This window comes from Ursus americanus, chromosome 5, assembly GCF_024610735.1.
Source record: "Ursus americanus isolate L20-20 chromosome 5, mUrsAme1.1.p, whole genome shotgun sequence".
NCBI classification, from domain to species: Eukaryota; Metazoa; Chordata; class Mammalia; order Carnivora; family Ursidae; genus Ursus; species Ursus americanus.
Window position 1 is genome coordinate 78,799,433 of NC_142131.1, and position 25,775 is coordinate 78,825,207.

General features: G+C 39.6%; 1 protein-coding gene and 1 pseudogene across 4 annotated transcripts in view; both read right to left on the reverse strand.

Moving 5' to 3' along the window:
* LOC123780223 (immunity-related GTPase family M protein 1-like) overlaps positions 1–25,405 on the reverse strand; it is a 37,709-nt pseudogene extending 12,304 nt beyond the window's left edge. The window contains exons 1-2 of the transcript XR_006776365.2: positions 25,270–25,405; positions 9,599–9,644 (exon numbers count right to left, since the gene is read on the reverse strand). The product of XR_006776365.2 is annotated as an immunity-related GTPase family M protein 1-like (transcript). The remainder of the gene's footprint in view (positions 1–9,598; positions 9,645–25,269) is intronic.
* LOC148110163 (interferon-gamma-inducible GTPase 10-like) lies at positions 13,470–25,408 on the reverse strand. 3 transcript variants are annotated; one of them, XM_087862403.1, is made up of 3 exons: positions 25,270–25,408; positions 17,520–17,646; positions 13,470–15,183 (listed from the first exon to the last, which is right to left on the reverse strand). In XM_087862403.1, the coding sequence occupies exon 3, from the start codon at positions 15,161–15,163 to the stop codon at positions 13,838–13,840; it is 1,326 nt and encodes a 441-aa protein (XP_087718529.1). In that variant the 5' UTR covers positions 15,164–15,183; positions 17,520–17,646; positions 25,270–25,408; the 3' UTR covers positions 13,470–13,837. The 3 variants fall into 3 exon arrangements, with proteins under 3 accessions (XP_087718529.1, XP_087718530.1, XP_045634970.2); XM_087862404.1 differs by having other exon boundaries at positions 17,515–17,646; XM_045779014.2 differs by lacking the exon at positions 17,520–17,646 and having other exon boundaries at positions 25,270–25,406.
* Positions 25,409–25,775: the final 367 nt, after the last annotated feature.

Here is a 25,775-nt window from a genome sequence, read left to right on the forward strand (position 1 = left end):
ATAATCCTTTTAATGTACTGTTGGATCCTATTAGCTAGGATCTCGTGGAGAATTTTGGCATCCATATTCATCAGGAATATCGGTCTGTAATTCTCCTTTTTGATGGGGTCTTTGCCTGGTTTGGAGATCAAGGGAATCCTGGCCTCATAGAATGAGTTTGGTAGTTTTCCTTCTGTTTCTATTTTTTTGAAACAGCTTCAGGAGAATAGGTATTATTTTTTCTTTGAATGTTTGGTAGAATTCCCCGGGGAATCCGTCAGGCCTTGGACTCTTGTTTTTTGGGAGGCTTTTGATCAGTATTTCAATCTCTTCATGATTAATCGGTCTATTTAGATAATCAATTTCTTCCTGTCTCAGTCTTAGTAGCTTATAGGTTTCCAGGAAGGCATCCATTTCTTCCAGGTTGCTTAATTTATTGGCATATAGTTGTTGATAATAGTTTCTAATGATTTTTTCTATTTCCTTGGTGTTAGTCATGATCTCTCTGATCTTTCATTCATCCTCTCTGCCTCTTATACACTAATGCTTGTTTCCTTCACCAGATTAGGGAAGTTCTCAGCTACAATTTGTTCAAATATCTTTTCTAGACCTCTCTCTTTCTCCACCCCCTCAGGGATGCCAATGATTCTGACATTGGAACATTTCATTGAGTCAGTAATCTCCTGTAGCCTTTTTTTCTTGAAAAGAGTTTCTTTTCCCATGCTTCTTCTCTTTCCTTCTTTTCTATCATCTCATCTTCTAACTCACTAATTCACTCTTCTGCCTCCTTTACCCTGGCCATCAGAGCATCCAGTTTAGACTGCATTTGAGTCATAGCATTCTTAATTTCCACCAGATTTGTTCTCATTTTGCATTTGAGTCATAGCCAAATTAGATCTCATTTCCACCCTTAGAGATTCTCTTCTGTCATTTATGCTTTTTTGAAGCCCAGTTATTAACTTTATAATTCCTATCCTGAATTCCATATCTGACATCTTATTTATATCCATATTGATTAGCTCTGTGTCAGAGCTCTGTTTTTTCTTTTGTTGTGAATTCCTTCTTCTATTTATTTTGCTCAGAGAAGAATGGATGAGTGAGTGAGCAGAGTCCAAAGTATCAACCACAACCCAAGAAAAATACACCCTAGACAAATCCAACGCAGTTGGAAGCCACTATATAAAAACAAACAAAACCAATGAAAAAAAAAAAGGAGGGGGACTTTAATCTCACAGGGTGGACAAAGCAGGGTGATCCACTTGTTCCTTATTGAAATTTGGTCTGTTAGAAGACACTACATCTCAAAATAGCAAAGAAAGCAAAACTTTATGTATATGTTATATACATACATATATATGTGTATATTTGTGTATATATATATATACATATATATATAATGAATAGAATGCAAAAAGGACTAAAATGAAGCATATATCTATAAAATGTAGATGTAAAAAATAAAAATTGCTTAAAAAGTAAGTTGGTAAATTAGGAATCTAGTTGAAATGGGAAAAAGGTAAAAAAAAAAAAGAAATGGAAAATTTTAGACTGAAAAATAAACAAATCATGAGAAAATACCTCGAGCTCAATATACTTTTTTCCCCTGGTGCTGGAGTTTTAGTCTTGTGGGATCCATAAACTTGTCCACCTATTCTTCCAATCTGTCCTCTGGGGGAGGGGCCTGCTGTGCTGCTTCTCAGGTGTCTTTGCCTGGGCAGAGTTGTCCCACCCCTTGTCAGGGGGCTGGGCTCATTGTAATCTGATCCTCTGTGTGGCTTTGTTCCCTGGAGGCTTTCTTTGCCTCTTTAGAGGATCAGAGTAAAAATGGCCACGTGTGGATAGCTGGCCCAGAGCCAAAAGATCGAGGTACCCCCTCTTCAATTAAACCCTCTGGGACAAATAGTTTTCACTTTTGTGTGTGCCAAATTCTGCAGTCTCTTGCAGTGCGTGCCCACTGTAATCCTCCTGGGAGAAGTCCGAGGGACCCAGGAGCATCACTGCCCTTTGTGTGTACTGTGAGCAGTTGTAGGCTCATGCATGTACCCTGCTCTGCTGCTCTAGGGCCATGGCTGGGTGTAGCCCTACTGTCCTTTCCAGGGCCACTGCCACCCTGAGAGCTATTGTCTGGTTATGGCTGCAACCATTTAGCCCCTCCCAGGGGATGGTAAATAGCTCATGCGTTCTCATCCTATAGGGTGCTCAGGGAGCTGACTGGCCCAGCTCACAGTTTATGACCACCCGAGCTGAGAGATCCCTCCTGGGCTTGCTGACTGTAACCAGTTTCCCGGCTCCACTGTTTTGGCACTTTACCTGTTCATACAACCCCTTTGTTCTGTGTCTCCTGCTATCCTGAGACCACAATGACCCAGTAGAACTCTGCCCTTTTCATCCCCTGAGCCCCTTTCAAAAAGGGATGTCTCTCCTCGGAGAAGAATTCTAAGGGTTCTGATTTTATTCTCCAGTGGACTATCACTTTCCAGTAGCCAGCTTATTGAGGCTCCCTCTGCCCTCTGTTTATCTTCCAATATCTCCCTGCAGATTCACATCTCTGCACCTCCTACCTTGTAAAAAAGAGTCACTTTTCTACTTGTAGAGTTCCAGATATATTTTCTTACATCTCAGGCTGAATTTGTGAGTGTTCAGAGTAGTTTGATAGATATCCAGCTAAGTTCAAGGAACCAGATGAAATGAAGTCCCCTACTCTTCTGCCATCTTGCCCCCGCCAAAATGAGATTTTGTCATTTTTAGTAACTAGATGGACATGGGGGTATTATAATAAGTGAATTAAGTCAATCAGACAAAACTAAATGCCATATGATTTCACTCATATGTGAAATTTAAGAATCAAAACAAAACAAAACAAAAAAGAGACTAAAATAAACAAACAAATAAATAAATAAACAAACCGATTCTCAAATATAAAGAGCAACTGTTGGCTAACAAAGTCAAGGGAGAATGGGTGAAATAGGTGATGGGGATTAAAAAGTATACCTATTGTGATGAGCTTCAAGTAATGATTAGAAGTGTTGAATCATTATAATTGTATACCTGAAAATAATATAACATTGTATGTTAACTATACCGGAATTTTTTTCTCCTTTAATTTTTAATTTAAATTCTTAAACATCTCTTGTTTCCTCAGTTGTTAATTTTAGGCATTCTGACTGGTGTGAGGAGGTATCTCAATGTGGTTTTGGTTTGTATTTCCCCTACGCTGAGTTATTTTGAGCATTTTTTCATGTGTCTGTTGACCATTTATATGTCTTCTTTGGAGAAGTGTCTGTTCATGTCTTGTGCCCATTTTTTGACTGGATTTTTTTGTTTTGTTTTGTTTTATTGGGTGTTGAGTTTGATAAGCTCTTTATAGACTTTGGATACAAACCTTTTATCTGATAAGTCATTAGGAAATATCTTCTCCCATTCCATAGGTTGTCCTATAGATTTATTGACTGTTTCCTTTGCTGAGCAAAAGCTTTTTATCCTGAGGAGATCCCAATAGTTCATTTTTGCTTTTGTTTCCCTTGCCTTTGGAGACTTGTCTAGCCAGAGTGCTGCAGCTGAGGTCGAAGAGGTTTCTGCCTGTGTTCTCTCATCTAGGATTCTGATGGATTCCTGTCTTGTATTTAGATCTTTCATCCATTTTGAGTTTATTTTTGTGGATTGTATAAGAAAGAGGTCCAGTTTCATTCCTCTGCATGTAGCTGTTCAATTTTCCCAGCACTGTTTGTTGAAGAAACTGACCTTTTCCATTGGATATTCTTTCCTGCTTTGTTGAAGATTAGCTGACCAGAGTTGAGGGCCCTTTTCTGGGTTCTCTATTCTGTTCCATTGGTCTATGTGTCTGTTATTGTGCCAGTACCATACTGTTTTGATGATTATAGCTTTGTAATATAGCTTGAAGTCTGGAATTTTAATGCCACCCCTTTGGTTTCTTTTTCAACATTCCTTTGGCTATTCAGAGTCTTTTCTGGTTCCATACAAATTATAGGATTATTTGTTCCAGCTCTTTGAAAAATGTTGATGGTATTTTGATATGGATTGCATTGAATGTGTAGATTGCTTTGGGTAGCATAGACATTTTAACAATATTTGTTCTTCCAGTCCATGAGCATGAAATGTTTTTCTATTTCTTCATGTCTTTCTCAATTTCTTTCATAACTGTTCTATAGTTTTCAGAGTACATATCCTTTGCCCCTTTGGTTAAGCTTATTCCTAGGTATCTTATGGATTTTGATGCAATTGTAAAAAGGATTGATTCCTTGATTTCTCTTTCTTCTGCCTCATTGTTAGTGTATAAAAGTGTAAGTGACTTCTGTGCATTGATTTTTTATCTTGCAACTTTGCTGAATTCCTTTATCGGTTATAGCAATTTGTTGGTGGAGTCTTTGGGTTTCCTACATAGAGTATGATGTTGTCTTCAAAGAGTGAATGTTTGACTTCTTCTTTGCCAATTTATATGCCTTTTATTTCTTTTTGTTGTCTAATTGCTGAGGGCAGGACTTCCAGTACTAATTTGGACTTTCCAGTACCACTCTTCCAGTGGTAAGAGTGTACATCCCTGTCATGTTCCTGGCCTTAGGGGAAAAGCTCAGTTTTTTTCCCATTTAGGCCAATATTCACTGTGGGTCTTTCATACATGGCTTTTATGATGTTGAGGTATGTTCCCTCTCTCCCCACATAGAGGAAGGTTTTTATCAAGAAAGGATGGTGTATTTTGTCAAATGCTTTTACTGCATCTATTGAGAGGATCGCATCATTTTTGTTCTTTCTTTTATTAATGTGGGGTATCACATTGATTGAATTCGAATGTTGAACTACCCTTGCAGCCCAGGAATAAATCCTACTTGGTCATGGTGAATAATCCTTTTAATGCACTCTTGTGTCCTATGGGCTAGTAACTTGGTGAGAATTTTTGCATTCTTGTTCCTCAGGAATATTGGTCTGTAATTCTCCGTTTTGGTGGGGTCTTTGCTTTTGGGATCAAGGTAATTCTGGCCTCATAGAATGAGTTTGGAAGTTTTCCTTCCATTTCAATTTTCTGAAACAGCTTTGGAAGTATACATATTAATTCTCCTTTAAATGCTTGGTAGAATTCCCCTGGTAGCTGTCTAGCCCTAGACTCTCATTTGTTGGGAGATTTTTCATTACTGTTTCAATTTCTTTGCTGGTTATGGGTCTGTTCAGATTTTCTATTTCTTCCTGTTTCAGTTTTAGCAATTTATATGTTTCTACGAATGTATCCATTTCCTCCGTCTTGCCGAATTTATTGGCATATTATTGCTCATAATATTCTTAGCATTCATATTTCTTCCGTCTTGGTTGTGATCTCTCATTTTTCATTCATGATTTTTTTTTTATTTGAGTCCTTTCTATTTTATTTTGGATAAGTCTGGCCAGGGATTTATTGATCTTATTAATTCTTTTAAGGAACCAGCTCCTAGTTCTGTTGAACTGTTCTACTGTTCTTTTGGTTACTATTTCATTGATTTCTGCTCTAATCTTTATTATTTTTTTTCTCCTGCTGTGTTCAGGCTTTATTTTCTGTTCTTTCTGCAGGTCCTTTAGGTGTAAGTTTAACTTGTGTATTTGAGACCTTTCTTGTTTCTTGAGAAAGGCTTGTATTGCTATATACTTCCCTCTTATCTGATAAGTCATTAGGAAATATCTTCTCCCATTCCATAGGTTGTCCTATAGATTTATTGACTGTTTCCTTTGCTGAGCAAAACCTTTTTATCCTGAGGAGATCCCAATAGTTCATTTTTGCTTTTGTTTCCCTTGCCTTTGGAGACTTGTCTAGCCAGAGTGCTGCATTTTGATAGGGATTGCATTGAATGTGTAGATTGCTTTGGGTAGCAAAGCACCTGCTTCCCAAAGGTGTTGAACAGTTGTGCTTTCATTTTTATTTGTTTCCGTGAATTTTTAACATTCTTCTTTAGTATCCTGTTTAACTCATTCATTCTTTAGTAGGATGCTCTTTAGCCTCCATGTTTTTGAGTTCTTTCCAAATTTCCTCCTGTGATTGAGTTCCAGTTTCAAAGCACGGTGGTCCAAAAATATGCAGGGAATGATCTCTATCTTCTGGTACTGGTTGAGACCTGATTTGTGAACCAGTATGTGATCTATTCTGGAAAATGTTCCATGTGCACTCAATAAGAATTTGTGTTCTGTTGCTTTAGGATAGAACGCTCTGAACATATGTGTGAAGTCCATCTGATGCCCTTCTTATTCAAAGCTCTTGTTTCCTTGTTGATCTTCTGCTTGGATGATCTGTCCATTGCTGTCAGTGGGGTGTTAATGTCCCCTACTATTATTGTATTATTATCAATGAGTGTATTTAATTTTGTTAGTAATCGGTTTATATATTTGGCCACTCCCATGTTAGGGGCAAAAATATTTACCTTTGTTAGGTCTTCTTGTTGGATAGACCCTTTTATTATGATATTGTGTCCCTCTTCATCCCTTGCTACAGTCTTTGGTTCAAAATCTAGTTTGTCTGACAGAAGTTGGCTAGTCCAGCTTTATTTTGATGTCTATTAGCATGATAAATGGTTCTCCACCCCCTCACTTTCAATCTGGAGGTGTCTTTGGATCTAAAATGAGTCTCTTTTAAGCAACATATTGATGGGTCTTCTTTTTTTATACTCACTGTCATACCCTATGTCTTTTGATTGGAGCATTGAATCCATTTAGATTCAGAGTAATTATTGAAAGACTTGAATTTAGTGCCATTATATTACCTGTAAAGTCATTGTTACTGTTGATCATCTCTTTTTCTTTCTGGTCTTTGTTACTATTGGGCTCTCTCTCCACTCAAATGATTCCTTTTAATATTTTCTGCAGGGCTGATTTAGTCATCACAAATTCCTTTAGTTTTTGTTTGTCCTGGAAGCTTTTTATCTCTCCTTCTATTCTGAATGGCAGCTTTGATGAGTAAAGTAATCTTAGTGCATATTATTCTCATTTTACACATTGAACATATCATGCCAGTCTTTTCTGGCTTGCCAGATCTCTGTGGACAGGTCAGCTGCCAGCCTTATGTTTCTACCATTGTCATTTATGGACCTCTTGTCCTGAGCTGCTTTCAGGATTTTCTCTTTATCTTTGAAATTTGCAAGCTTCACTATTGTGTGTCAAGGTTTGACCTAATTTTATTAATTTTGAGGGGGCTTATTATGCCTCCTGGATTTGAATGTCTGTTTCCTTTCTCAGTTTAGGGAAGTTCTGAGCTATAATTTGTTCAGATAAAACTTTTGCTCCTTTCTCCCACTCCTCATCTTCTAGGACCCCTATGTACTGATATTATTTTGCCTTTTGGAATCACTGATTTCTGTAAATCTCTTTGTGATCTAATAGTTTTCTTTCTGTCTTCTTTTCAGCTTCCTTATTTCTATCATTTTATTTTCTATATTGCTGATTTGCTCTTTTACTTCATTCATCCTTGTTTTTATGGCCTCCACTTGGGATTGCATGTCAACAACAGCATTTTTAAATTTGGCCTGAATAAATTGTAACTTTGTTTTGTTTGGTTTATTTCTACAGCAAGCATTTCTCTATTGTCTTTTTTCAAGCCCAGCTAGTATCTTTATAATCATTGTTTTAAATCCTAGTTCAGACATCTTTACTTATATCCAGATCGATTAAATCTCTTGCAGTGAGTACTACCTCTTGTTCTTTCTTTTGGGGTGAATTTCTCTATCTCCTCATTTTGTCCAGAAAAGAAACATAGAAAGAAAAGGAAAAAAAAAACAAGAATAATAATGACAACAGAAAGCAAAACAAAACAAAAAAAGAACAAAACAAAACAAACACTAGATCCTGGGTGTGTTTTGGTCTCCTTGTTAAAAAAAAACTAGATCCCAAAATAAGAAAGAAAAATGTAAATATAGATAGATAGATAGATTGATTGATATAGATAGATTGCTCTACTGCTATACTGATATTTATAAAATACAATGAATGGAAACAAAAAATTTAAAATATATATATAACATATATATATATAAAAATAAAAATTAAGAAAGAAGAAAAGAATTGAAAAAAATAAGACAATAACTGAAAAAATAATACTAAAAGACTAAAGAATAAAAATACAAAGAATGCTATATACTGTTTTCCCCAAGATCTGAAGCTTTGCAACCCCGTATGATCAGTAAACTTCATGGGAGTCAATTGTTTGTGCTGGCCTTCTCAGGGATGGGCCTGTTGTGCTGATTCTCAGGTGGACCTGCCCTATTACAAACGTTTCTCCCTTGCACAGAGGCAGTGCTCAGTGTAGGTGGTTCCAGATTCCAGCATGTGCAGCTGTTTTGCTCCCTGAAGTCTTTCAACATTGATCTATAGGATGAATATGATGGTGCCCCACTCTCTAGCTCCAGAGCTGGAAGTTCACGCTCCCCACCCTTCAGTGAGCCCTCACAAAAAAGCAATCACTCTCGTCTCCCTGGTTTCCATCAGAACTCTGTGTTCACCCTGCCTGTGACTAAGTTTTTGGGTGTTTTGTTTTTTTAATCTCAGGCATGTGACTGAGTTTCAAAACTCCAAATTTTACAGACTCCTGTGGCTGGGACCCATGCTGTTCCTCCCAGCGGAGGGAGTGGGTCTCATCACACTTCTGCTTTTTGCTTGTTCCCTTGCAGGAAAGCAGTGGTATGACTGTGGAGTGGTTCACAGTTTGTGGCAACATAGAGCAGATAGCTGGCCCCTAGACTCACTGTTTTCAGCCAGTTTCCCCACCCCTATGCCTGGGAACTCTGCCCCACTCAGGCACACCCCCCCCATTCTTCTTGTAACACTGGGGATCCTGAGATCACACCGTCACATCTGTGATTCTGCCCTGATCACCACCTGAGCACTTTTAAGCCAGGGACGTCCTTCATTGTAGCAGATTTTTAAACATTCCAATTTTGCTCTCTTTTGCTTATAATACTTTGCAGAAGCCTCCTTAAGCAGGTCCCTCCTCTCTGCCGTATCCTCAGTTATGTCACCCCAGGTTCAAGTCTCCACACCTCCTAACTTCTAAAAGCGCTCACTTTTCTACAAGTAGACTCATAGCATTTCTTTTCTCAGATCTCTGGTTGATTTCTCAGGTGTTCAGAATGATTTGATAACTATCTGGATGTATTCAAGGGATGAGACAAACTTAGGGCCCCCCATTCCTCTGCCGTCTTAACTCTAATTATACTGTAATTTTTAAAGTTATGAATAAATAAATAAAATTTAAAAAAATCTTCTGCTTTGTTAGTCCACCCATTAGCTTAGATTAATTTATTTTGATTTGCTTTGTACTTCCATAAATGTTGGGTCTCTGTTTAACTATACAGTTATATATCTATGTAAAACATTTGCATAGTTCCAATGAAAATATGTTGCATTAAGTGAAATCTAGCTCTTACCATTGCCTCTCCACCCACTATCATCACTTCCCCTGTAGCTAATTGAATTTTATTCCTAAAGTTTTCTCATGTTTAATTGAAGAATATATGCAAATCTATATTTACATTTTGAACTGTCTTAGATCATCAGTAACATACTATACACATAATTCTCCATCTTAGTTTTTGCTTGAATAAACAATATATCCTGGAGATGAGAGCATAGCAATATATAGGGTATTACTCACTCTTTGGATAGTTGTCAAGTCGTCTATTTTGTGGCAATAACATTTCCTGTTGAAGAACATTTCAACTTAGTGCTTTCCCATTTCAAATAGTGTTGCAATTAATAACTTTATATATATATTAAAAATTGTATATATATATTTCTAATTTATTTGTTCATTCCCCCCCAGCTTATTAGGTAAAAATGACAGATAAAATCATATGTATTTAAAGTACACAAGGTGATGATGTGATATAATTGTACATTTTGTGAAATGATTACCACAATCAGGTTAATTAATACATCCATCACCTCACATATTTAACTTTTGTGCCTGTGTGGTAGGAATGCTTAGGACCTATGCTGCTAACAAATTTCAAGCATACAAAACAGTATTATTAACTGTAGTCACATTCATCTTATAACTGAAAGCTTGTACTCTTTCAATAGCATTACACATTTTCTCCACTTTCCAACCCCTGCCAATCACCAATCTACTCTCAATTTTTATGGCCCAGATTCTTCAAAGTGTGATCACTGTGGCAAAGTGTAAATGTGTGTGTGATTTCCCTAGAGATGGTTTAATTCACCATATTATAAGCTATATCATTTCTGCAACCACCAGCATTGTATGACAACAACTATTTTTCTACAATTCCACCAAACTTTGCAATTTCCCCTAATCTAATAGGGAATAAATGATTTCTTAGTGTAGATGTCATTTCTAATTTGCATTTCCCTTATTAGATGAAGGATTGGATATGTTTAAGGATCTTTTGCATTTTTTTTATTTCCATGTAGTAATCACAATCCTCTTGTTTCTTATTCCCTAACCTTTGAAGTTTAAGCACAGAATATACTGCTAGCAAGCAAGGAACATCTAGACCCGCAATATGCAAACCCTCTGACTATTTTCCCATCTTTTTTTTTTAAAGATTTTATTTATTTATTTGACAGAGATAGAGACAGCCAGCGAGAGAGGGAACACAAGCAGGGGGAGTGGGAGAGGAAGAAGCAGGCTCACAGAGGAGGAGCCTGATGTGGGGTTCGATCCCATAACGCTGGGATCACGCCCTGAGCCAAAGGCAGACGCTTAACCGCTGTGCCAGCCAGGTGCCCCCGACTATTTTCCCATCTTATGCACTTGTCTCTCTCACAAATACCCCACATAAAGATTTTTCTTAGCTAATGTTTCTCTTTCATTTCCTGTGACACATGTTCATCTCACTCTCTTTTATGTTTATTAAATATAATGATGACCCTAGAAAGGACAAGAAGGATATCAGTGAACATTAATTGATAATCTATTAATGATCAGATTGCATGCATTCATGAATGAAAGCAAATGTTTTGGAGAGGAAAATAGTGGCAGAGTAGGAGGACCCTAGGCTTACCTTGTCCCACAGACACAACTAGATAACTATCAAATCATCTTAAATACCCCAGAAATAGACCATGAAGATTACAGACCAAACTCCATGACTAGAAGAGAGAAGAGGCCACATTGAAGAAGGCAGGATGTGCAGAGCCATGGTTTAGGGGAGAAAGGGATCATGGGTGCTGTGGAGGGGAGGGAGGCATGGTCACAGAGAAGGACAAGAGTGATTGGTGCACACAGGTAACACAAAAGGAAAACATTTCCCCAAAGCCACTGGCATGGGAAATAAGAGGGTCTGAATGTCATGAGTTCTTGAAACTGGTAGGGCTTAAACCTGGAATTTTAAATGTCAGTGGGCTTAGCTGAGTTACAGCCCAGAGGGCACTGCACTGCTCCTTGTGAGAACACAGGCAAACACCCCCAGTACAGACAGTGGAAACAGTGATCTAAATAGCGCCTGGGGCACATAGTGGGGAGATGATTCAATCTTCTCAGACCAGTCCTTGAGAGGCAGCATCGTGGAGGCACCTCCCTGGGAACAAAGGAAGTGGCCAGTGCCATTTCCCTCCCCACCCTTCAGTATAAACACAGAGCCACCTGCAGGAAACAGCAGAGCGCAAACGCTGGCTGCTTAACTTGCATATGCCAAGCCCCACCCCTCTGAGCTCCAGTGGCAATGCCCTTTTTAGTCAGGCTTCTGTCAGACATGACAGGTTTCCATCAGCATGACAGGCTCCTTCTCCAGAAGACCAGCACAAATCCCTGCCCACACCACATCTCCCACCAACCAGAGAGTTCTGCAGGTCTTCAGTTCTCATAGAGGTGGTGTCAGGTCTCATTTCACAAGAAGACCAGAGCACACTTAGTTAAAACTCAGGACATTCAGGACAAGGACCAAACACTGCCTACTGCAGGCAAGGAGAGCCTCTGCAGACAATTGGCCCGACGGACAGAGTAGCCAAAATACAGCAGCAGAGTGCATGCAGCACACACCAGAGACACTCCCTAAAACTGTACCACTTCTTTACACCATACACAAAAATAAATAGAAAAATGGATTAAAGAATTAAATGTGAGACTTAGAACCATAAAAATCCTAGAGGAGAACACACGCAATAACTTCTCTGATATTGGCTTTAGCAACTTCTGTCTAGAAGAGTCTCCTGAGACAAGGGAAACAAAAGCAAAAATAAACTATTGGGACTAACATCAAAGAAAAAGCTTCTGCACAGTGAAGGAAACAGCCAAGAAAAGTAAAAGGCAACCTCTGGAATGGGACAAGATATTTGCAAGTGACATACCTGATAAAGGGTTAGTATCCAAAATACACAAAGAACTTATACAATTCAACATACAAATAATAAATAACATAAAAATGGGCAGAAGACATGAATAAACGTTTTTCCAAAAAAGGCATCCAGCTGGCCAAAAGGCCCATGAAAAGATGTTCAACATCACTCTTTATCAAGGAAATGCAAATTAGAACTTCAATGATATATCAACTTACACTCCTCAGAATGGCTAAAATCAGCAACACGACAAACAGCTGGTATTGGTGAGGATGTGGAGAAAGAGTAACCCTCTTGCACCATTGGTAGAAATGCAAACTGGTGCAGACAGTCTGGAAAAAAGTATGGAGGTTCCTCAAAAAGTTAAAAATAGAAGTACCCAATGATGCAGCACTACTAGGTATGTGCCCAAAGATTAGAAAAATACTAATTAAAAGGGATACATGCACCCCAATGTTTATAGCAGCATTATCTATGATAGCCAAATAATAGAAACAGCCCACATGTTCATTGACTGATCAATGGATTAAGAAGATATGATATATAGGGGCGCCTGGGTGGCTCAGTCATTAAGCGTCTGCCTTCGGCTCAGGGTGTGATCCCAGTGTTCTGGGATCGAGCCCCACATCAGGCTTCTCCGCTAGGAGCCTGCTTCTTCCTCTCTCACTCCCTCTGCTTGTGTTCCCTCTTTAGCTGGCTGTCTCTCTCTGTCAAATAAATAAAATCTTTTAAAAAAAGAAGATATGATATATAGATAAAGATATAGATACAATGAAATATTACTCAGCCATAAAACAGAATGAAGTCTTGCCATTTGCAATGACATGGATGAGAATAGAGTTACGTTAAGTGAAATAAGTTGCTCAAAGAAGACAAGTATCATATGAATTCATTCATATGTGGAACTTAAGAGACAAAACAAATAAGCAAAGGGAAAAAAAGAGACAGAGAACAGAAAACCAAGAAACAGATATTTAACTATAGAGTACAAACTAATGGTTACTAGAAGGGAGGTGACTGGGGGGGGGATGGATTAAATAGGAGATCGGAATTAAGGAGTGTCCTTTTTGTGATGAGCACTGGGTGTTACATGGAGGTGTTGAATCACCTCCTGAAACTACACCTGAAACTAATATTACACTGTATGTTCCTTAATTGGAATTTAAATAAAAACTTTAAGAAAAAGAATTTATGGATTCATAACAGAATGTCAGGAACACCAAGGATGCACTACACATACATTTATTTAAAAATTCATTTTTCAGAAACCACTACATGCATAGCCATTTTTTACTAACATATCAGTAGAAAGATCAGTGCTGTGTATGAAGTAACCATCACACAAAGAGTTATTCTCTCCACCAAGCAGAAAATTCCAGATTACCGTCCTTCATTTCCCCCCAAAGAATCATATGAAGGAAAGATTCTTTAGTGTTCATTGCTTTCACTGTCAATAGTCACTAAGTTAGTGGTTTGTTGAAGAGCGTATTATGGAAATATCTGTGATACCCTTAAGGACAGAGGGTCAGAATGCTGAAAGGAAGCCCTAAGTCATCTTTCCAGGAACCAGTGCCATGTCAACACTGAGAATAATTCAGGCACTGACTGCCTCACTTTCCCCATTTTCATTCCTGACATCCTGAGGTAGATAGGTTTGCCCAGGGTCCTCAGAGTCTTTAAAAATCTCTTCTTTTTTAAGAAGAACTTTCGCATCACTCACCACAGTCTCAAGGAAATAATTTTGCAAACTGTAAATCTTGCTATAGTAAAGCGCAGCAGCAATGGGTCCTCCACTAACAGAGCAGAATATTTCCACGTATCTCAACAGTTTTTCCCCTAAGGACTCATCATCCTTCTCAATTGATAGCAAATGGGGACACTTAAGGTTTGCCATGAGTTTCTCCACCGACACGTGCAAGTCGTTGGCCATGATTTTCAGGGATGCATCATCCAGCCCAAAGTAAACCCTGTAGAGGGTTAAAGCGTCCTTTAAAGTCTCCACATCATTATCACTGATGTAGCCCATGAAAGGGACAGTGGCCAATGCTCCAGCCTTCAAGGCCTCTAGCCAGACCTTCTGTTTCAGGGAATCCCTCTTCCGGTCAATGGTTACCTCAGTAATATTTGGCAGGTTTTGCATGAAGATGTGGCGCTTGTGGGCTGGGAGCTCCCTCAGAAGGGTGGTCTCCAGGTTTTGGAAATCATAGCAAGCCAAATCAAAGCTGGAGACTAAGAAGACCTGAGCATCACTCACATTGGCCTTCTGAAGTCGAGTAACACAGTCATTGCGGATCCTTTGCAGGATTTCATGTTCATTGAATTTGTTGGGTTGACTCCTTCTTAGATTATATAAATCACTGTCTACTTTAGTTCGAACAAAGTAGAAATTCTTCTTCATTTTTTTAATTGCTACAGCCAGTTGTGCATCATTGATTTTGAAGCGTGTAGCAGAGATGATAATAAAGAAGTCATACTCCCTAAATTTCATTTTCTCCAAATAGTCATGAGGCTGAAAGTTAGTGGTCCCTATGCCAGGCAGGTCCCATAATGTTACATTGGGAAACTTTGGGTGTTTGTATGGAGTTCTCTCAAAAGTTGTCTCTATTGGGCCAGTAGGAGCAGCCCCGTCTTCCTCAGCCCCCATACACCGCAGGGCATTGATGAAGGTGGACTTTCCTGTCCCAGACTCCCCAGTCACAGCAATGCTCAGTGGGGCATTATCAATCTCTCTCAATGCATCACTGATTGCAGAAACTGCACTCGGAAGGTCCCCCTCTTTCAGTCTTGATCGAATTGACTCGATGGTTTCCTGAGAGATGATTTTGCTTTCCACCTTGAAGTCCTTAAAAAACTTGTCAAAGCTGGAGGCCAAATCACCACCCTTTGTATGAGAGACTGTGGAAGAGGAGGACTGACCCATGGCTGGATCAGCAGAAGGCACTATGGGGAGGAGAAAAGAGAGAAGGAAAAATAGTTAGTATACCAAGGGGTGGATTGGGCTGTGCTGTTGGGGACAGGTATAAGGTCAGTCCTGGGCACAACGTTGTATCCAGCATCCCTTCTCTTTCTGTCCAGACATTGTGTGGACTTCTGACCTGGATGTAAAGTTTGCCCTTGCTCAGTCTCTTCCCTTATCTTGGAAAGCCCTTCTTCTTTAAGATACTTTTCATTCTTGCAGGACTGATTTTAAAGACTGATTCTTCTTTCCAAACTTTTCTGCCCACATTTTTCTTTGTTTACCTTGCTTTAGCTTTATTTATTTGTAATGTTATGAAAATAACACTTCTTCATGGTGACAAATCTGAAACAGCACCAGCACTTGCCCCCACAACCTTCCCACCTGTGCTGTGGGACCCTCCAGAAATTCCACTTCCGATAACCTTCAACACCACCATGAGACCTTGGTTCTCATACGAGGTAGCTAAATAAGGATGAGTGGCACCTTTCCTTCTCAGGAACGATACTATATATCTTCATTAGGAGACAGAAAATTTTAATGATTGGCAATGTGTTTTCTTTTATTTAGAAGGTATGTTGGCTCATGAAATAAGGTGTTAAAAGGATTCTGTTTTCTGGTAGTAGATACAGCAGGAGGCATGGATTTCCATGTTCTAAAAAGTCATGCTGGACTATCTACCTGGACTTGCTATGAAGCACTCCAACTATCCTGAGACCCTGCCCATCACTTGCTTCATGTCTGTGCATAAAAGAACAGAAACCCTATGGGAGAGACAAGCCACATGGAGGACTGACTGGTATATAAAGTGTTATTGATGGAAAAGGTGGTGTGAGCAAAAACTGAAGTAGGACCTGAGTGGAATGTTGTAAGAAGTCAGCCATGATAAGGAGGTTCCTTTGTCACCTTTCCTGATGCCAATCAAACTGAGCTTGTTCTGGAGTCCTGGACCTATTTGAGCATGAAGGATTATAATACCTTGAGATATGGGCACCAAGGAAATCATATACTCAGGACTAAATGGGATGGGATATCTCCTAAGGGAATTCATAGTGCCTGGCTTGAGAAGATTTAATAAACACATGTGTCCCTAGATGAGACTGGTTGAAAGGCAAAGAAGGAGTGTCCAGAAAACTGGGCCCCTTTAAGGTTTCTGGGCTGAAAATTGCCAGATTCTTGTTCTGGTTCAATGTACCAGTCCAAGGAGTAAATGCTTGACTTAGTAGACACATTTATCTTTGGAGGTCATGCATTCCACACACTCCCTGTCTGCATGCACTTCAGGAGCACAGCTTGTTCCAATCACACGACACTCCCTATGCCATCGTCGTAATTACTACAGCTTCACATTCCTTCTTGTTTTTCTTATTCCCTTGTTGCATTGATAACATTCACAATAAACGTGGAGGCAGAATCTGGTTCTGGACTTTTCACCACTAGACCGCCTGGTCCCCAGACCATCTCCTTTCTCCTACTAAGGTGTCCGGGGTAATCTTTTCATTTGTTGCCTCAGGGTCTGCTGGACAACCCTGACACAGAACAGAGTTTTTACACCAGGAATCAAGTCACTTCAAGTCTCCACTGATGTCTGGGCAGTATGCAGCCTGGAGAGGTGTCCTTTGGCTAAAATGAGGGATCAGACACATCCTCCAAGGGCTTCCTGGTAGCCATAAGCTGCAGCCCAGGAGAGGTTGGCAAAAGATATTTTTGGAGGAAATTATTCAGACCAAGTGTACATTATCTGGACTGGCACACATATGAATGGGGCATGCAGACTTTCTCCTTAGAAGAGAAAACTGGGGGGAGGGTGTCTATCTTGTCATGGGTGAAAGAGGCAGCTATTAAACAACCAGGAATCATGGTGCCAGCACCTCTGACTACCCAGCAGGAATATTCTTCACATTCAGAAGAGTGGAAATCTTGAGCATGTGGCATGTGCAGGAGCAACCCATTGCTGTGTGAAGAGCAAACACTATCACCCCTTTGGACAACAGGTAGTGCACAAAGCACAATGAGCAAACCTGAGCGTGAAAGAGGCATACACAATCAGGGACTCAAGGAGGAGCCAACAAGATGAGACTTCAACCCTATCAGGTGTGGTCTCATGCAGTGCATTCTCAGGGGATGTGGGAGAAAGAACAGAGGAGAGTGTGGAAAAATTCTGACTGAGACAAGTCCTGAAGAATAGAACAAATGCAGCAAAAGGAAACCAAATGACAGGGAGGGAAGGACAAGCAGATGGGGACAGCAAAATCCTGTGTGCTGAGCAAATTTCAACCTCACAAAAGCCATGCCCTATTGTTAAGGTTCCATACCTCACCTGATGTTGTATGTGATGCTCTGTTATTTATTATTTTCTGCTGTGACAGCAATGCAGGGGTAGCAGGGTCAGAGCACTTTACAGTATCCCTGGGAGCTTGTATTCCAACCTCTGGTGATGTGTCCTCCTCAGGTGTGGTAGAAATGGGAGGGAATGTAAGAAATCCATGCCAGTAAAACTTAGATGTGCATCTATACATACATTCCTCATCTCATCCTCTCAACAACATGACTCACAGACTTTATAGTTCTATGGAGTGATGTGTTAAGAAGAAAGCCACAGGGCCATAATGGAGCCACTTAAGTTAATGTCCCAAGTCAGTAAAACAAGGCTTAATACCTAACAGCCGTTTCAACTGCCAGGGATGTAATCTTTCAGTAGTCAACATGGCATTTTCCCAGTCAGCACTAAAAACTATACTGACAGATCCCCTTCTCTCCCCTAGGAAGGCAAACTTGGCTAAAACAATGGATTCTTTTCTACTTTCTCCCTGTACTTAAAAACTTTTCCTTTTTGGTAGCTCGATGGAGTTCCTTTCTCTTTGCTGGGTGGGATACTGTCTGATTCATAAACCATTTAATGAATCCAATTAGGTTTTTAGAATATACTTGGTTGAATTTCATGTTTTAACAGATTTGGTGGTAGTATCTAGATCCAGACAAGATTGGGTGTGATCAGGGTGGTATGGCCGTAAACCAGTGTCTAGATCCAAAGCAAACTGTATTTGGGGACTACAAGAAGCACAGGTGTGGTGTCCCAGGAGTCCTTTTGAGTTCACAATCTTTCTTAACATTTCCGAGGGCCATTGGTTTAAGTCCATCTTGCTTTGAGCTCTGCTCTTTTTTTGCATTAGAACTCCTGATTGAATTGCCTTTCAAGTCCAGGATAATGGATCACTCTGTCACTGACACTGAAGACTCTGAAAGAGTACCAGCCCTTACCCTAGGCTCAATCCACAAGTCCACATTGGAATCCCATCCCCAGTTCCAGTCCACAGTCTGTATTTACTGCTCTTTGCTGGCTTAGTCTGTTCCCCTCTTCCTATCTGCAGTCTTCATTTTTGGAACCTTCTGGTTTAGTCCATGATGGACATTGGTGGTAATGTGTAGAAGACACTCTATTGGACAGTCCACAGTAACTTCTAAACCTAGTCCTTGGTTCTGAACTCAGATTTCAAGTTGGGAACTGTTGACTGCAGCTACAGTTCTCCATGTGTGTAATCAGGCTGCAGTCCTCATTCTTGGAGGTCTGCTTGTTCATTCCTTGTCCCAGGCCCTAGTTATCTGGGTACTGCTGGTGTCCATAGTTCCATTAGCTCAGTACTGTTGGTTTCTGTTAATGTGTACATGAGGTTAAGCCTTAGTCTAAAGAAAAATAGTAAATAAATAAATGAATACATAAATAAACAAAAAAATAAATAAATGGGAGCTTTAAAATCCAGAGTTAAGTGCTTTACCCTTCAGCACATTATTTTATATGATTCTGCAAGCTATAAGCATCTACAAGACTCTTTTGTGTCCCTAAAACTTGGCTTGGTAAGTGTCAGGTTGGGGGCCACAAAGTAAGGCCAGACAACAATGCGAGCCACTCCCTATCTGTGACTAGAGATGGTTGGACAGAAATCTGGGTTAAACTCCATTTATAGCTAGGGTCCTACCAAACTGCTGCCAGTCCTCAAGGGAATTACAACCTAGAATTACAGTGGCCTTTATGAAGAACATTCCAATTAGACAAGATCACTTAGGAAGTGCACTTAAAAGCAAAACCTTCAAAATTCCAAAAATAGTTTCATTGAAAGTGTCACTGCAAAAATGCTGGTAAAAAAAGAAATGACGTATACAATAGAAAATACTGTAAGACTGATGTAAGTCTTACTACTTTCCACTATCCTCCTTTATTTGAATACTCATTCTAAGTTATCCTATGTCTGTACTGCCTTGACAGAAACCATCAACAAAAGTCAGCTCTAGAGGTAATTCAAAGTTCACCTATTCTATTGCCAACCCCAAAACTTTCCCTGTGTATCTCAAAGGACTTGTGACGTATTGGTCTTAGGAAACCCAAATCCTTCCTAGAGGAACTTGCATTCTTTCTCTGCCCCATAAAGTTATACATATTATCATGTCTTCAAAATATAAACAAACCCACAACTGCCTGAGACTGAGGGGGAAAAAAGAGAAAGAGGCCTTTCAATAATACAAATTGTACCCAAAATCTGGCCTCCTAAAGATTAATTCCAGTGATAAACACTGGAATATTAAAATCTTAAATCTTAAAAATCTTTTCCACAAAAATTAGTAGCTATAAGGACTTTGTGTGTTTGTGTGTCTATATATATCTGGAGGGTTTTATTGTAAAAGAGCTCTATTTAGTTAGTTTGAGGCAGGCACTTGTATGAACTGAGCATTCTAAAACTCTCAGAAAGATGGACACTAAACTAAATGTTAAGTTCATGTGATCTGGTAAAATATTCAGTATCAAAGCTAATTTAAGACTGTTGGTTTAAGAAAAGTAAACATTATGAGCATTAAAATTATGCACATTAAAATTAACATTTTTATTCTACCTTTGTTTACTTAAAGTCAAATAAATAAGTTGAGGTTTTCTCTGTTACAAAGACCTTGTAATAGGTTGGGAGAACAATAAAGTGGTATTTATTCTTGGGGTACAAGGGTGGTTTAATATTTACAGAATAATCAATGTGATGTATTACATCAATAAGAGAAAAGATAACAACCACATGTCATTTCAATAGATTCAAAAGCATTTGATAAAGTAGAACACCCATTTATGATAAACACCCTAACAAAGTAGGTCTAATGGGAACATACTTCAACAAAATAAAATTCTGATATGAAAAACCCACAGTGAACATCATACTCAACAGAGAAAACTGAGAGCATTTAACATAAGGTCAGGAACAAGACAAGGATGTCCCCTTTCCACACTTGTATTCAACACAGTACTGGAAGTCCTAGCAACAGCAATCAGACAACAAAAAGGGATAAAAGGTATCCAAATCGGCAAAGAAGAAGTCAAAATGTCTCTCTTCACAGATGACATGATACTCTATATGGAAAATCCAAAAGAATCCACTCCCAAACTATTAGAAGTTATAGAGCAATTCAGTAATGTAGCGGGATACAAAATCAATGCTCAGAAATCAGTTGCATTTCTATACATGAAAAATGAGACTGAAGAAAGAGAAATTAGGGAATCCATCCCATTTACAATAGCACCAAAAACCATACATTACCTTTAATTAGCTTAACCAGAGACGTAAAGGATCTATATTCTAGAAACTATAAGTCACTCTTGAAAGACATTGAGGAAGACACAAAAAGATGGAAAAATATTCCATGCTCATGGATCGGAAGAATTAACACAGTTAAAATATCTATGCTACCCAGAGCAATCTACACTTTCAATGCTATCCCGATCAAAATACCGAGGACATTTTTCTAAGAACTGGAACAAATAGTCCTTAAAATTTGTATGGAACCAGAAAAGACCCTGAATCACCAAGGAACTGTTGAAAAGGAAAAACAAAGCTGGGGGCATCACAATGCCGGATTTCGAGCTGTACTACAAAGCTGTGATCACAAAGACAGCATGGTACTGGCACAAAAATAGACACATAGAGCAATGGAACAGAATAGAGAACCCAGAAATGGACCCTCAGCTCTTTGGGCAACTCATCTTTGATAAAGCAGGAAAAAACATCCAGTGGAAAAAAGATAGTCTCTTTAGGAAATGGTGCTGGGAGAATTGGACAGCTACATGCAAAAGAATGAAGCTTGACCACTCTCTCACTCCATACCCAAAGATAAACTCCAAATGGATGAAAGACCTCAATGTGAGACAGGAATCCATCAAAATCCTAGAGGAGAACATAGGCAGCAACCTCTTTGACATCGGCCACAGCAACCTTTTTCACGACACATCTCCAAAGGCAAGAGAAACAAAAGATAAAATGAACTTGTGGGACTTCATCAAGATAAAAAGCTTCTGCACAGCCAAGGAAACAGTCAAAAAAACTAAGAGGCAGACCATGGAATGGGAGAACATATTTGCAAATGATACTACAGATAAAAGACTGGTATCCAAGATCTACAAAGAACTTCTCAAACTCAATACGTGAGAAACAAATAAACAAATCAAAAAATGGGCAGAAGATATGAACAGACACTTTTCCAATGAGGACATACAAATGGCTAACAGACACATGAAAAAATGTTCAAAATCATTAGCCATCAGGGAAATTCAAATCAAAACCACACTAAGATACCACCTTACACCAGTTAGAATGGCAAAAACTGACAAGGCAAGAAACAACAATTGCTGGAGAGGATGTGGAGAAAGGGGATCCCTCCTACATTGTTGGTGGGAATGCAAGTTGGTACAGCCACTCTGGAAAACAGTGTGGAGGTCTCTTAAAAAGTTAAAAGTTGGGGGGCGCCTGGGTGGCACAGCGGTTAGGCATCTGCCTTCGGCTCAGAGCGTGATCCTGGCGTTATGGGATCGAGCCCCACATCAGGCTCTTCCGCTATGAGCCTGCTTCTTCCTCTCCCACTCCCCCTGCTTGTGTTCCCTCTCTGTGGCTGTCTCTATCTCTGTCGAATAAATAAATAAAATCTTTAAAAAAAAAAAGAGTTAAAAGTTGAGCTACCCTATGACCCAGCCATTGCACTACTGGGTATTTACCCCAAAGATACAGACGTAGTGAAGAGAAGGGCCATATGCATACCAATGTTCATAGCAGCATTGTCCACAATAGCTAAATCATGGAGGGAACCGAGATGCCCTTCAACAGATGACTGGATTAAGAAGTTGTGGTCCATATATACAATGGAATATTACTCAGCTATCAGAAAGAACGAGTTCTCAACATTTGCTGCAACATGGACGGCACTGGAGGAGATAATGCTAAGTGAAATAAGTCAAGCAGAGAAAGACAATTATCATATGATTTCTCTTATCTATGGAACATAAGAACGAGGAAGATCGGTAGGGGAAGAAAGGGATAAAGAAAGGGGGGTAATCAGAAGGGGGAATGAAGCATGAGACACTATGGACTCTGAGAAACAAACTGAGGGCTTCAGAGGAGAGGGGTGTGGGGGAATGGGATAGACTGGTGATGGGTAGTAAGGAGGGCACGTATTGCATGTTGCACTGGGTGTTATATGCAACTAATGAATCATTGAACTTTACATCAGAAACCAGGGATGTACTGTATGGTGACTAACATAATATAATAAAAAAACATTTTAAAAAAACTTGTAAAAGTACCACCACCAGGAAAAAAACACAAAACACCAATTTTTAGTAATGTTGAAAAGCAGAAAGCCTAATAAAATGTTCTACTTGGAGGGTAAAAAAAAAAATTTCTAAGGGTCAAGGACTCTAATTAATGTATGTGGTTAGAGCTAGTAAAAATAAAAAAGGAAATAACTCTGAATGAAAGAGTAATAAAAAAATGTATGTGGACTGAAGATGCACTTTTTTTGAGGCAGAAGAAAGCTGTAAAAGATTGTGAAAAAGGAATCTTTGGAAAGGAATTTTATGCCTGTCAGGACTGACTCACATTGGAATGAATAAATTTTAATACATAAGTAAGCTGGTTCAATATTAGAATTTGGTTTCTTGCCTGTCAAAATGACAAAGTTTTCTTTGTTTTTCCACGATTTGATCTACTTTTGGTAGTAGGTTGTGAATGTTCTCCATCCATTAAGTGATCTTCCTAGAAAACAAAGATCCTGTGTTTTATGTTCTATTTGTGTAGGTATACAAGAGTTCTAGAAATTACGTGACATTCCCGGAAATGTGATACATATGAGTATAATGTTATCGCTTGTAATTACTCTCTTACCTTCTGAAATTGCTGTGGTCAAAACTGAGGCTCACACTAAAAGGACTGAACCAGAGTATCAGGAAAATGCCCCAGCTGACTCTCATTCAAAAGCAGCCAGCGAAAGTATCTATAAAGATTGTGGCACATGTGGATAACATCCCTTCTGCTGCTGCAAAAATGTCCCCTCATTGTGAGATGTCCGCCATTCTGATGTTAGGGTAACATGGCAACACTCTGCTTCTGAATCAGAGAAAATAAGGTGAGTAACCAATGGCTGTAAGTTGAACATTAAGGCTCTGGGAAACCAAGACAGCTTCTTGGTTTTTCTTGGCTCACTGGCAAATTCCATTGTGTTTTTTTCTTTGCTTGTTTGCTTTTAATTCCCTCACCCACCATAGTGTCTTTAAGATGATCCAAACTATGGCTAGACAGTTGAGGGGAGGCTTCTATATAATTGTGGGAACCCTCTTACACTGTTGATGAGAATGCAAGTTGGTACAGCCACTTTGGAAAACAGTGTGGAGGTCCCTCAAAAAGTTAAAAATAGAGCTATCCTATGACCCAGCAATTGCACTACTGGATATTTACTCCAAAGATACAGACATAGTGAAGAGAAGGGCCATATGCACCCCAATGTTCATAGCAGCATTGTCCACAATAGCCAAACTATGGAAGGAGCCCAGATGCCCTCAACAGATTAATGGATAAAGAAGATGTGGTCCATATATACAATGGAATATTACTCAGCCATCAGAATGATTACCCAGCATTTGCATCAACATGGATGGGACTGGAGGATATTATGCTAAGTGAAATAAGTCAAGCAGAGAAAGACAATTATCGTATGGTTTCACTCATTTGTGGAACATAAGGAATAGCAGGGAGATCAGTAGGAGAAGGAAGGGAAAAATGATGGGAGGGTAAACAGAAGGGGAAATAAACCACAAGAGACTGTGGACTGTGGAAAACAAACTGAGGGTTTTAGAGAGTGGGGGGATGGGCTAGCCCAGTGATGGGTATTAAGGAGGGCATGTATTGCACAGAACATTGGGTGTTATAAGCAAACAATGAATCATGGAACACTACATCAAAAGCTAATGATGTACTGTACGATGATTAATATATCATAATAAAAAAAATTGTGGGAACAGTCTACCAGTAGTGTCTGACTTGTCAGACCCATTATCTTGAAAAAATTATTTTTGCCCCCCAGAGGACTCACACCTCTTCCTTTGAGACACATTTGAACACCCACAACTATTCTTGATTCAGTTATCACCTAGCCTGGGTTGTCAATGTGTTCTTCTTTCTGTATGTGTGTTTTCCAGTTAGGATGAAGCTTTGCCCTGAGTCAAAGCTGATGCCCTCACAGTGGTAAAGGACCTGTTAATGATTTCTTTCTTTTTCTCCTCCTCTCTTCCTTTAAAAACATTTCATTTCCTACAGCTCAGTGGAGCTCCTTCCTATTTCCTAGGTAAATGCTGCCTAATTCATGAATCTTTGATAAAGCTAATCACTCTTTAAAATTTATTTATTTGAATTTTGTTATTAATAGATAATACATGCATTGTCTCCCCAGGGAAAGGTATTTAAGCATGGGGGGGGGGAGTCTGATGCTGAAGCTCTTGGGGAAAAGCCCCTATCTACTGACAGCCCTAACATTCACATGATCATTCTGCAGTTCACAGGCACAAAGTCTGTTCTTCAACAGCCTTCTGAAATTGTCCCAAATAGTTAAATGCTCTAACTGGATTAAGACATCCACCGGACATTCTGCCCCTCAGATGTCCAAGTCCACAGCACCCAAAATCAACCATGCAGACTCTCCCAACCTCAGGCCTACAGATCTCTAATTCTATTTTTAGACCTGCACTCAATCCAAAGTGATTCCTTGCTTACCAGTTCCTGAAGGAAAAGAGACTTCTGGTGTCGGAGTTGAGCTCTGAATGTGTCCTTGGGTAGCTTAGGAAATGCTGAGCCTGGATGAATGGCTCCCTAAGCCCACAGCAGGAGCGCTCCTCTGCACGGTCTGGCCTTTCACTGGAACAGGTCCTGTGTGCTGGTGTGGTCAGTGCAGAGATTAAAGAGCTGACTGTCACCCCCAAATGTCTACACTGCCTGTGAGGAGTGGGCAGGACTTAAATAATCTCTGGCCTCTGCTCAACCCACACAGGAATCGGGCCAATAGTAAGAAGGAGCCATCACATTGCAGAGCTCTACATTTGCAAGAACAGAAAGTGAAATCAGAGTTCTGAGGGCTCTTCTTCCCAGAAACACAGCCATTGCCAGGAAATGAAACTGAAAGGCCCCAAGGCCATTGTTATAGTGTGTTTTGGCATCATGAGTGAGAGGAGGGCACCGGATCCCAGGCAGAAGGCTTCTCAGTGACATCTCAGAGGCCACAC

Coding starts and splice junctions, on each gene's coding strand:
- LOC148110163 (XM_087862403.1), bottom strand. CDS start 15,163: ATGGGTCAGTCCTCCTCTTCCACAGTCTCTCATACAAAGGGTGGTGAT.